The 13,109-nt window shown below is 36.8% G+C and overlaps 1 protein-coding gene across 1 annotated transcript in view; it reads left to right on the forward strand.

The window, feature by feature from the left end:
• The window catches only part of ULK4 (unc-51 like kinase 4), a 211,081-nt gene that overhangs the window by 156,683 nt on the left and 41,289 nt on the right, over positions 1–13,109 (forward strand). Inside the window, exon 35 of the mRNA XM_061996793.1 lies at positions 1,200–1,385. Within this exon, the coding sequence (XP_061852777.1) occupies positions 1,200–1,385 (186 nt within the window). The remainder of the gene's footprint in view (positions 1–1,199; positions 1,386–13,109) is intronic.

The following is a 13,109-nucleotide window of genomic DNA, read 5'->3' on the forward strand; positions in this document are numbered from 1 at the left end:
AACCACCATTGGTATATTTTGTTCAGTTCATTGATTGTAAGGTGAGAAAATCATTTAGTCTAGGATCTTATGTAACACAAGATATAGGACATTCCTAAATTAATTCCTCATTATGGTAAAGAGTAAAGTATTTCTGAGATACATAAAGTGCTCCTCTTGGTTCTAAGGAAGTTGTTTCAGTGCTTAGTCACTCTTATTAGGGAAGGAAGGAAGGCAGGAATGGAGGAAAGAAGGAAGAAAGGAAGACAGGGAGGGAAGGAGAGAGGAAGGAAGGAAAATATTACCTTCCTTATAATCTGAATTGCTTGGTCTTAAAGTTTTGAGCTGTCATCTCCTACCAGTCCTTTTTCAGGTAATTGAATTAACCTGTCCTCTGCTGCCTTTTTCTCACGTGTAACCTAGAGAATATCATCAAGTGCCCTTTAACCCTCCCTTTGATAAGCTCTAGACATTGAATTCCTTCAGTCCTTTGTTGTTATGTTTTCCATTTTATCATCATCTTGCCTGTTCCCAAGAATCCTCTATAATTTTTTGTCGAGCGACCTTCTGCGATAAAACTAGTCACTGTATTCCTGTTGTCATTCCAACAGTGCCAAATGCAAGCATAATGTAATATCTCTACTTGTTATTTCCACATTGTACCTTCAAGAAGGTATAAATTTATTTTGTAGCAGTGTTATACTATGAGAAGCTCATTTAAAGGTGATTCTTAGCTGTGCCTTCAAGTCTCTTGCATAATTTTGCTTCCCAGGAAAGGGTTTTACCATGCCGTTGCTTGGGCCTGCTCCAGTATCTGCTGTTCAAATGAATGCAGAAAAGCTGGAATTCAGCAAAAGATGTAAAATCTGCAAGACCTGCCTCCTAAGGTCACTACTTAAAATCCATTCAATATGTAGAAGATTCGCCATCATGGCTATAATGATACTCTCTGCTGGTTCTACTTCTATTTAAAGCAAACATCCTGTCTGAAAGTAGCATTTTCATTGTTCTTACGATGTTGCTGTTTGATAGAATCATAGTGGAGACATTGTTATACTTCTCCTTAGAGCAGATATGCTTTAATTACATTTTCATCACTTTTATTAAGCTTAATTTACTGGAATTTTGTGCCAATCAACTAGAAATGTTCTTTCCTAGCACAATGCAATTTTCCTGAAACTGGAAAGTTGATTTTGGTTCATTTTTTTGTTCATTTTCAGCTCCCCAGTGAAGATACTGAAATATTTGTGAGTGCCTCACAGTGCTTATCCTTGCTGGTTCAGCTGTATGGAGGGAACAGTCAGGAAATTATGTCTCCAGAAAACATGGGCAGCTTTGCTGAAGTGCTGAAGTCCAAAAAGGATACACGACAACTGAAGCTTTTGTTGAGAATTATAAAGAGGCTGGTGAGTTGGCTTCTAAGTATTTTTCAAGTTTAAATGTTTCTTTTCCATATTTGGATAATTTTTTGGGTGTTTTTTCTTTCTTCAAGTAAAAAGAGTATAGAAGAGTTTTGAAACAGAAATTAGATTTCATGTATTTAAAGAAAAGATTGCCTGCTGTACTTAAAACCTCTTACAAAATGAGGGTTGAATTTCTTGCATTTCAGTTAACTGTTCAGCTATAAAAATAACTCATGTTATTTATGTGTTTATTTAGTACTTTGGCTTTGTATTGGAACAATTTTTAAGTGCTGTCTGAAAGAACTAGCCTTGTAGCATTAAATAGCTGCTCAGAAATGCAGTGCTTGATTTTATGGTAAATAAAATGTCATTTTGTACTTGAAGTAGGTTTATGCAGGGATAGTTGACTCATTCTCACCGAGCAATAGGGATTGTTCTGCTGGAGTGGTTGTAATGTAGCTTGCCAATGAGTGAGAGTCATGCAGGTGCTTAGTCTGATGTTATTGACAGGTAAGGGTTTCAGTTCTGTCACGCTCTGACATGGTGGCATGACTGCAGTGTTGTGTCTTTCAAGTAGCTTGGGTGGAAAAACTTAGGAATCTGTAACTTTCTCTCAGATAATACTACGGATTTTATCTTGAAGTGTCTTGTAAGAAGGTTTGCCTGCATTGTTACCTTGTGTTGGTTGATTGCTTCACTTCTTACTCTTCAAAAGCAGGAGTTTTCAATTTAAAAAGGGTTATATCCTGAGTATGAGAGGTAGCAGACGCTTGAATTTTGCCAGAGTAGTCCTGACTACTAGCAGAAGGCAGCAGGAGTTAAGAGGAAGCAACTTTTTTGTAGAGCTTTCTGGGCTGTACTTGTCTTCTTTCTCCTGCCTATTGTATTTACATCATAGGAAAGTAAACATCATACCTTTCTTCCCAGTTTTGGTCAGTCCTATCTTTCCCTAAAAGAAGCATGAATAAAACTGGAATTGATATGATGGTTAAAATTCATCATTTCTCTTATTCTTGACATCATCTCAGGTTTCTTTCCTTTATTTTCTTATACTCTTCCTCAAAAGAGAATTGTAGCAAAGGTTACTTGTTGTAATGACACTTTTTACTGATTTGTTTGTATTTGTGCTTCTCTTTCTCTGTAAGTGTTGTGCTGTGTAGAAATGGCTTTTACTTTTCCCCTAAAGCAGTAAGTAATTGTGTTTATGCTATAGAGAAAAGAGGCAATGAAGTGTGTGGAAAGAAAAGAGAAATGAGGTTACAATATACATTATCTAGGATATTGAACTTTAGCATAGCATGCAGGATATTTAACACAAACTTCTGTGGACTATCTTAAGGAACAAAGCCCCTTTTGAATCTCGCAAGCTCCTATACTTTTAGATCTGTGCTTTGTACACCAGTGATGCTGAGACTTGTTATTTATAGTATCAGATTTTCTGTTATTATTTTAATGAGATCATAGGATTTCTTTTGAAAGCAGAGTTCACAGATAATTTGACAGATTATTTAATAAATCTTAGGTTACTTTTCTAAACCTTGAAAAGTCCTGTTCAGAGGATATGATTATCTTGTCAAAATTGTCATAATCACAAAAGACGCTGAAATATAATCATACCTATTTAAGAAAGATTCAGCCCACGTCAGCTGTTCGTGCTGAATTTTGAAGCCTAGAGCAGTGTTTTCCTTAATATCTGAACAGTATTTTAATAGAGAGATCATTAAGTGCCCCAATTTCCGTTTTTACCAATCAATGTTTATTGCAGAGCATCTTTCCAATCAGTGCTTACCTTTACTTCACTGTTACAGGCACGGGTATTGCATACATAATGCAGCAATGTACTAAAAGAATTCAATGTGTTTATGCTATAAATGCCTTTTTAACATGTAATTCTAGAAATAAGGAAAAAGAATAGCAGTATGACTAGTTAATCTTTGTCCAAGTGTTTCATATGACTCGAGTGAGCTAATAGAGGAAGATGTCTCATTTTCAGTGTCTTCTGTTTAAAGCAGGTCAGAGGGTTTGTTGACATCCACAATGACCTTACCTTGATGAAAGAGCTACTATGTATTATTTTAATTTAATAGTATTCATTTATTAAGTTTTCTCTGAAGTGGGTGGAAGATTTTTTTGGACAAAGTTGGATATTCATTTTGAGTTAGATTTGGGTTATTTTAAAAGGTCAGTATCAATTCTGATCAGCAAATTCACTGCAGGCCAATATCAACTTCTTGAAAAAACTTCTGCACTGATTTCTGCCCTACAACTTTGAATTCATTGACTAGACAGAAATAAAGATATAGGCCAGACTGGAGAGAAATAAAAAATATCTATGTACAGACTTATGAATGGAATTCCATGAACATATTTCCATTTTCATGTTAAAGCTTTATTTTGCTGTGGAAAGAAATCATTAGGAGTGAAACCTGGAAAATAAAAATTGCTTTTGTAACTGTGTAAGCAGTGATGATTTAAAAGCTTTAAGAGGCAGCATTGACTGTCTTCTTTCTGTTGTGTGGTTTTTTTATATTCACCTCTTAGGTATAAAAGCATTTGCTTCTGTCAAGCGCAGGTTGACCAGTCTTTTTCAGGAATGTTCTGCCACTGACATCAATAAAATAGCAGAATGTGAATCAAATTAATGAATCAAAGAAACAGGACTTAAGGGGTTTTTTTTCAGCCCATTTACTACCTCTCTTGTCTGGTTACTTCATCTTGAGTTAGAAAATACCACTATTGAGATATTCTTCATCTATTTTAGTAGCATTTTTTAACCAATCAGTGATGCCAGGAGAGTGATTTTTGTCCCATTTTTTTGGTTCTGGAAGCCTCTTCCTCCACCTTCACAGAAATTACTATCTTATCACTTCAACTTTTCTCTGAAGATGTAGCACATCTTATTTTAGAGTCAAGTAAATCATCTGGATTAAAATATTTCTTTATCAAGTGGAAGAAATTTTACTTTGGGAAGCAACTAGTTGAATTTTTGCCTACTTTACTGAGTAATTTTTAATTTCTCTTTTTCCCCTGAGGGAAAATAAATCTAGCTGCCATCTCAATTTATCATCTAGTGTGGAATGTAAAGGCAATTACCACCATGACTTGTATAGAAGTAGCCAATGTCTTTCCACTGGGCATGTAATCACTGTGAGATTGCAGCTGGGTAGTCATAGATAGACTGTTTCAACTTTTAAAACAAAGAGAATACTCTTTTTAAAAATTCTATCTAGTAATATGGAAAAAATCCTCTGAGAAAAATGAAGAAGCATCAGGTTTTAACAGCCAATTCTGCACTCTGCAGAGAGCGAACTTTTGTTCTCTGACTTTTACCTGAAGTATTTGTCAGAAAACATATTTGAATTCTATTTAAATAACACATTTTTTTTTCCTTCTGTCTTTCTAGAATCTTATTTTCACTAATTTACATATCAGAACTGTCAAAAGTTGTTTATCCTTTATTTGTGAGCAACTGAGACAGTTAGGATGTCATCTGTGTGTCATCGTATTAGGCTGTGTAGTGAAGATGTTAAGGCCAGGGTGATAATATTTGAGCTGTGTCAAAAGTCCATAGCTTTTATTAATTTCATTGTAGGGTATTGAACACTAATGTGCTTTCCCTTCCAATATGAGCCACAGCAATGTACCTGCAGGTAGATTTACTACTCTGTTTCTGATGAACCAAAGCCTGCTGCACTGGTCACTATGTCTTAAATATCATTCAAGTCGTGTCTCTATTTCTGTCATGTAGGTTAGTAATGACATCATCCTGAATTGCATACAGAGATGTGCTGAGTTCATCTCTCTCATATTGACAACTGTGTGTTTCTGTGTTAAAAATCTATGTATATATTTTTACTGTGAGAGTCCCCAGATTAGGTCCTCATTATATTAATCACCAGTCATGCATTATGAGGAGAGACATTTAGAGCTTGGAGAGAATACACAGTCTGAGTAGCACAAACGTTTGATTTAGGGTAGCAGTTCTGAAGTCCCTCTATAAGTCAAAGTTGCTGGAGATTTGCTCCTCAATAGAATCCTACATCTACAGGGAGCTTCCCTCAAAGAAGGTGAAGCAAAATCCCTAGAGAATTTCATGTAGCAACCCTTTTACGTCCTGAGCTCTGAGGATGTGATGCCACAAGGAGGTGCTTGTGTGGCAATTCCCAGTGGAGTCTGACAAAGCTGCAGGAACCTGTTGACGCAGCTCCTGCTGAGAAAGCACAGCACTCATCATCTCAATTAGCTGGAGAAAAACTTCCTATGCATCTTTCTCCTAATCTGAATCTTTTAAGCATGTCTTTAATTAATTTCATTAATTACTAAGGTAATCCATAACATTCCATTGCTGTAAGAAATAATTTGGTAACAGAGATGCTCGTCGAACTGTGAATACAATACTGACATGTGGTTGCTGACATGGGTAGGTTTGCTCACTGTAAATGCACAGATTATTATATATGTTTCCCCTAAACTATATCTCTCTTAAAAATCCAGATGACAATTTCTGTCCTTCATTAATGCCTGCATCCCTTCTTTTAGACTACCTTTTGTTGGCTTCAGTCTAATAGAATAGTGTTCTTGGGTAGGATGGGCCATTTCATTAGATACAACTTCTGATCCTTCCAAGAAGAAAATGCTAATCAGCATTAAGATACATTATGCAGATTGTAAACAGGACAAGTTTCTTAAAATGCTTTGTAGCAAATACATGGAAAGGATAATGCCTCTTCACCCTTCCCGCTGTGTGGGGAAGCTTTCTCTGTTTGCACACTCAGACAGGCCTTTGTTTTAGAGTTTTAATGAAATTGGAGAGAGTCTCCAGAGATGGGAGATGGAGAGGCCTCCAGTGCCTGCTGTTGCTTGGCAACCTTCTGCCATGGCCCTTCCACCCTGTTACACTGAAAGAAAGTGGAGTGGGGGAACCACTTGGTCCCCAGGAGTGAGGGAGATGACTTCACTTCTGGGTTTTAATCTAGTAGCAAAGTAAGCTTTTAAATATAGCTTTCTGAATTTTGCACATGGTTTGACTGAAATACAATTTAATGACACCCCCTTTAATGAAAAAAGAAGTTACAAAGTCTCTGATGAAGAGTCAGCAGGGATGTTGGTCAGAGTTACTGGGCCAGGCCAGTGCTGTTGGTCAAGGAGCAATGTATTGATATTTACAGTGAAGAGTAAGAAAAACTGGTTTAAATTTCAAAGAAGATGAATGCAGCTAATCACAAGTGCTCTAATTCAATTTAAGCAGCAATTAAACAGTGATTTAAATAGAGCTAGTATAGTGTATTTTGAAGAAATTCGGGATCTAGTGGACATAGTTCTTTTGTGCACAGCCCCTTTGCTGTACTTTGTTGTTTATTGAGAAGAGAATTGAGCCCATACTGAATAATTTAGCTGAGTAATTGGATTTTTTTTAATCTCACTTAAGATGTATTTTGAACTGTGTTCAGTTTCTAAGGTCATAAAGTTCTACCAAATTCTCATGGAAAGGAAATCTTGTACTCTCTGATTCTCTGATGAAACCCTGATGCAAGATTTTTTTTTTTTAAAGCTTAGTAAAGCATTTTCAGTAGCACTAAGAAGGAAAACATTTAATCTATGACAGTGTGGGGTGTTTATTTAAATTGACAGAGCTTAATAATATTTCATCGTGTTCTCAGACATTCTACAAGCAATACCAAGTCCTAAAATATAGATTCCTTAATATAGGATTAGTCACTTGATATAAAAATAATAGAGCTTTTCAGAAAGCTCTTTTTAAAAAGTACTGCCTGAAAACATTATGTTTATATCTAGTAATACAGACGTGAAAGGCCTACTGTAGTTGATTATCATTTAGGATCCCATGGCATTCTCTGTAGTAGTAGACATGGTTAATTTTAACTTGACTAATTACATTTGATGTATTGACATCAAGGACACAAATTTTCACTGTATAGGTCTGATAAGAATTTTCACTTTTAATCTGGAATGGTTTGATAAACTTTCACCTTAGAGGTGTTTGCATGTTCATGACCTGTGTGTCTGGCTTATGTAGCTTAAGAAGGACTAAGTTCAGGCTCATTTATACTTTTTGTAACTCATTGAGTGTTTTCAGGATGCTGAGTAATAATAACAATCTCTTAGCACTGTCCTTGACTTACCTTTATATTTTTGACATTTGCATCCTGTGCTTTCTACTGGAGGAGAGGGAAGACTATTTTAGTATTTAGGTTTACACTCTTGGTTAAGGCACTGAAGGAATTTTAACACTCCTTTTCTGATTAGCCATCCTTTTCATTTACCTATTTGAATTTTACAGTATCTTGCCATTGGCCAAGATTCTTAAGTCAACATCTTAAACTTATATACTGAAGGGATTTCTCCAGTAATTTTGCATCTGTCCTAACAAAACATGTATTGCTCCAGAGTACAATCCAGCTTGTTCCTCACATTCAAAATAAGATCAGTTGTCTGTAAGTGTCTTTCCCTAGTAGGAAACACTGACATAAAAATGACCAACCTGGGTAAAACAGATCCTTGGGCAATGTTCAGTTCTGTGCAAGCAGGAATGGGAATTTAACTAGTGAGTCCTGATTATTAATACAAAAGTATCTTTGTTTTATTCAAACTTTAAATTCTTATGGTCACAGGAGTATTTATAAATCCTTAGTATTCATATAGTCTTCATGTGAGGCCATTACCAGAAACTAAAAGAGCTTTGAAAGATATTGGTTGCCCACGTTCAAGATGAGACAGGTACAGGTACGCATAGGAATGAGGTTTATTGTGACTTTTTGCACACTCACATTGCACAGCCTTCAACAAAACCTCCCTTTTTAATGATATCTATTCTATTTAACTCTGTCTCCTTGCTCACAAGTTTAGTGAGTGTGAAATAGTCCATTATGTTTCAGTATGTATGTAAAACCACGAAGAAGTCTAATGTAGGAATTAGATTCCCTACTGGAAGGAATTGGTCCTTCTGTTGCCTTCTAAATCACCTAGTCCTTGAAAGTCACAGTGAAAGGTTTTGAGATATATCCTCTCTGTTAATCCTCAGTGCTTCCTTATTTTCCTTGCCAATGTTTCAATGCCAAAGTTTTTAAAACTATATTTCAAGTTCTGCACTTCAATATGGCATGTGGCAAATGTTAGCTTGCCTTTCACTTTATCTGCATCCCTACCCTCCTCATCTTATAAGGCTGGAGCACTGCTGAGAAGTGGGTGTTTTCAAAAATCTACAGGTCACACAGAGCTTATTTTAATAGCCAGTGTGTGGGTGCAGATAAGCAGGGAATATAGTTGGAGTGGTTAAAGAGGTGTAAGTAGAGGGAGAGAGTCCTTGGCCATCAAACTGCAAGGATGTAGGACCCTGAGGCAGATGAATTAGGCAAAGGAGAGAAATAGAGTGAGAGGGCACTTCAGATACAGATTGTCTGTCAGGTGCAAATTGTGAGTGAAAAATAAGACATAGAGACAACAAAAGTATACTGCTGATCATAAGAAGTAGACCAAGCAGTATGACCATAGGAAGCCAAAGGAAGACAGTGTTTAAGGAGTTAGAGATTGTTAGAAAGATCAAAGATGAAAATTACTTTAGAAGCATCAGTCAAAATGTACAATGAAAGAAAACAAAATTCTGACTGTCTAGTTTCTGATAGCCAGTTTCTCCCTGGATATCTTTGGCATGTGATGATTGGTTGATATGTTCATTAATAGTGAGTGCAGACTTCTTAAGTTCCAAGTCAGGGTCCATGCTGCTGTTGTAACCCTTGGGAGTAATAACTGTATCTGGGCATTATGAACATGGTGCTGCACATTTTCAGATGACTGTGTGATTCAGGCAAGTGTTCTGAGACAAGATGATGTTTAAAAATAGCATTTGTGTACATTGAGGTTATACTTTTGGTAGATTTCTGCAGTCACTGACCCTTCCCTCCACAAGATCAAACAGTGATTCCATTCAGCGTCTTCAGTGATGAAACCTCCACATTTTAAATTATGAAGACTCTACTAGTTACTTAAACATTTATGAAATGTCCAATGCTGTCACTTCTTTAAACTATTAAAACATAATGTTTTCATAGGAACATCATTATAAATTTATAACAAATGTGATTTGTGGTGATGCAGTGTTCTATGGGCTGTGAATTACTGTCCTACATTTCCCAGAGCAGATGCTTTCTCTGGGATGCAATGCTTAGTTGATGAGTTCATACAATGCAGCATGAGGGTATCTCATAATTTGTGTACCAGTTCTACTCTGCTTATGCAGCTTGCATTTTTAGACCATGCAGGGGACATTCTATTTAAAAGCAATGAAGCAGATGATGACCTCCCTCCTTTAATATCAGTAGGAAGGTACTTTTAGAAATATTTAGTGTTCATTTAGAAATGGATCAACTGATACATTTCATTTTCTAGTATTGAATAGCTCCAATGATTTACAATTCCATTTTTTAGGGAACTGTACCAGTGTACTTAATTGCAAGAGAACTGTTGCTGAGCATAACCATAGTATATGTGGAAAAGTCAGAATGGTAAATTCCATGGTGCATAATATTGTAGTTTGTGGATGAAAATCTAATTGTAATGCTGTAAATCCATGGTAATTGTAGTGAGTAGACTTATTACATGTTACAGTTGCATTGGAAAAACAATGTTATATCAAAACGTGCCCCTGCCTGTGCTAAACAAAATATGGGTCTAAAAATGTCTGCCATGTATACATAATGTGGGTATATATATGTGATGAGAGGTATGTGTACTGAACAGTGGAGTCCACCAGGCTACTGATTTAAACTGCATTATTTGTAACTGGAATTTATTGTTGTCCCATTTCATCACTGAAAAGAAAGAAGAAAGAATCGAGGTAGAATACCTTGTGCTCCTTCTGACTGAATGTGGCCCTTCATGCAAGAGGACAATGTTTTCAGGGAAATGCCTATGCAGGGCTCTCTACACGCCATCCCAGGCAGAGGTTTGCTCTGCAGCAGGCTTGAGGAGATAGAAAGGCAGGAATTCCCAAGGAAGCCTGGGCCCAGCACTGAGTGCTGGAGCAGAAAAGCTCTGCAGAGCTTACTGGTTAAGAAGCATTTAGCACTGAAATTCTAAGACCTCTCAGTAAGTAGCTGTACATTGATTATTCTCATTAGAGCAAAAGTCTACACAAAGCAAATGAGAGTTAAAAGCAAAACCACATTAGTCTTTCACAATGTAATAATTCCCATGGAAATGAGTATTTTAACACATTTCTGTAGCACTAGTTTCCTTCAAAGTTGTACCAGTATTTACATATTATATAAAGTAATTTTCAGTATAAGTGATGAAATAACAGGTTACATAAAGCACAAAAGGAATCAATTGTGAAGATCAGGGCCCTCTTTTGCCATTTAAAACCATTAGTAGAGTTTATGTACTTGCAATATAAATGGGAATATATTCATGAAATGACACACTATTTGTTTGCAATAATCCATAACTATAAGATGACTAAGAGTTATTTGTGCCCAGTATATCACTCAGTTATGTGTGGCCCTGACTCTGCTAATACAGCAATATTTCTTGTAGTTTGATGAGGAAAATTTTTATTGCCGAAAAGCAGATTACTGCTGTCATTGAAAGACTTAAATTATATGCCCTTAGGATTGCTTGAGAGGACTGTTGCTCCACTGTGGAGCTCTGATGACATCAGAGAGATGCTCGTGCAATTTATTCATGTAATTGTAGTTCCAAGGTGGAATATAGATGGTATGTTGAAGGTGATGTTATTTAATAATGAATAATTTTATAGACTCTTCAAAAAAGTCTCTATATCACATGCACCATTATATTAGGATCCTTTTCTTGTCATGTCTTTTATTATACATTTCCACCTCCTTATGTCACAGAATCTCAAGGGTTGGAAGGGACCTTGAAAGCTCATCCAGTGCAACTCCCCTGCCAGAGCAGGACCACCTAGAGTAGGTCACACAGGAACTCATCCAGGTGGGTTTGGAATGTCCCCAGAGAAGGACACTCCACAACCCATCTGGGCAGCCCCTGTCAGTGCTCCCTCACCTGAACGGAGAAGAAGTTTTTCCTTGTGTTTCTGTGGAACCACTTCTGTTCCAGCTTGTACCCATTGCCCCTTGTCCTATCATTGGCCATCACTGAGCACAGCCTGGCTCCATCCTCCTGACACCACCCTTTATATATTTGTAACCATTAATGAGATCACCCCTCGGTCTCCTCCAAGCTAACAAGCCCCAGCTCCCTCAGCTTTTCTTCATAAGGGTGATGCTCTACTCTCTTAATCATATTTTTGATTCTTCATGCAGTTCCTGAACCAGATGCTCCTGATTTCTTCTTGAGTGTTACCTTTTTTTCTTTTAAATGAAGCTGAAAGCTTTGTGGGAATGATAAAGTGTGGATGCTCTTCTTACATTTTGACCACTGCAGCTTTCAACAAGATCCTCTTCCCCTTCTTGCAGCTTCATATTTGACTCTTGCTTAACTATTTATGATCCTAAGAGTACATAATTACATTACATACTGTTACATGCTTGTATATGTACACCTATTAGGCTTGTATACTGTTCTCTAATCCTTGAAAATTTTCTCATTGACTTATAACTTTGCTTATTTTTTAGTATTTCCATCTACACAAGAGCTAAAAGTTTTTCCAATGACTAGGGTTTGAAGCACTTTAATTCTCTAAATTTAGTTGCAGAGATTCCAAAGGAAAATTAATTTCCTGAAAGTACTAATTGTTTACTTCTGAATGTCAGGGTGACAAAAAGTTTCTCTGATTTGGCATCCCAAATCATTAGTTACTCTAAGTGCTAGCAAAGAGGTGTTTTTTTTCTCTTACAAAAGGTTTAAAAGAAGAGACCAAAGAACTCTCTGGGGAACAGAAATTCTATAGGATGCTAAATATTTTGGTTTAATGTTGATTCTGTTTGAGTTCTTCAGTTGTGCATTTCAAGCAAATATAATGTATCGAAATGGGATTCTGTGACATGAAACTAAACTGTGTGAAGCCCAATAGCCTAAAAGCAGAGCTAACACTGGTAGGGTTTTGTCTTTTAAAGCTTGTATGTGTGTCTATTTCCTCACCCTCCCCTTTAAACGAACCCTTTAAATAAGAGATGAACCTAGTTCATGATCTAATCAAGCCTTTTGACCCACAAAGTTCAAATGGCTTTAAAGTGAGGCAAAATGAATTTGTCCATCTCTACTGGAAAATAATAGCAGCAAAAAATCAATCTGCACTCCCAGAACTGTTGTATTCAGCTCTTGCCTAATACTTTGTAGACTACTTCAAGAACTTAAAAAATGATAATACTTTTAGTTGAACTTGGATGAGAAAGTAGAATGCAAATGTAATCACTCTAGCAGTGATTTAGTGACTCAGAGAGATCTGGGAGTGAGGCAAGGTGCAGAGGACAGTGGCAGGATGTGCATTGGAATAAGAAAGGAGCAGCATTGACTACCAATGAATACATGTCTTGAAACAATTCAAAGTCATGGCAGCTCTGCAGTTCTGAATGTAATTCCCAAACAGTATCAATCACATTAGGTTTTGAGAGAATTGAACATCCTGTTTTAGTGGGATGTGAATCCTGTCTGTCATTCTTTGCAGCCTGGCTCACCTCTAGCACTTCTTTGATCCAGCTCCCCACTCAATTTACTGGGGTTCTGCTTGCAGTCATTCTATCCCAGCAGAGAATAAGAGATGAGGTGACTGCACTTCCCTTGTACCTT

Source organism: Colius striatus, chromosome 5 (genome assembly GCF_028858725.1).
Source record: "Colius striatus isolate bColStr4 chromosome 5, bColStr4.1.hap1, whole genome shotgun sequence".
Classification (NCBI taxonomy): Eukaryota; Metazoa; Chordata; class Aves; order Coliiformes; family Coliidae; genus Colius; species Colius striatus.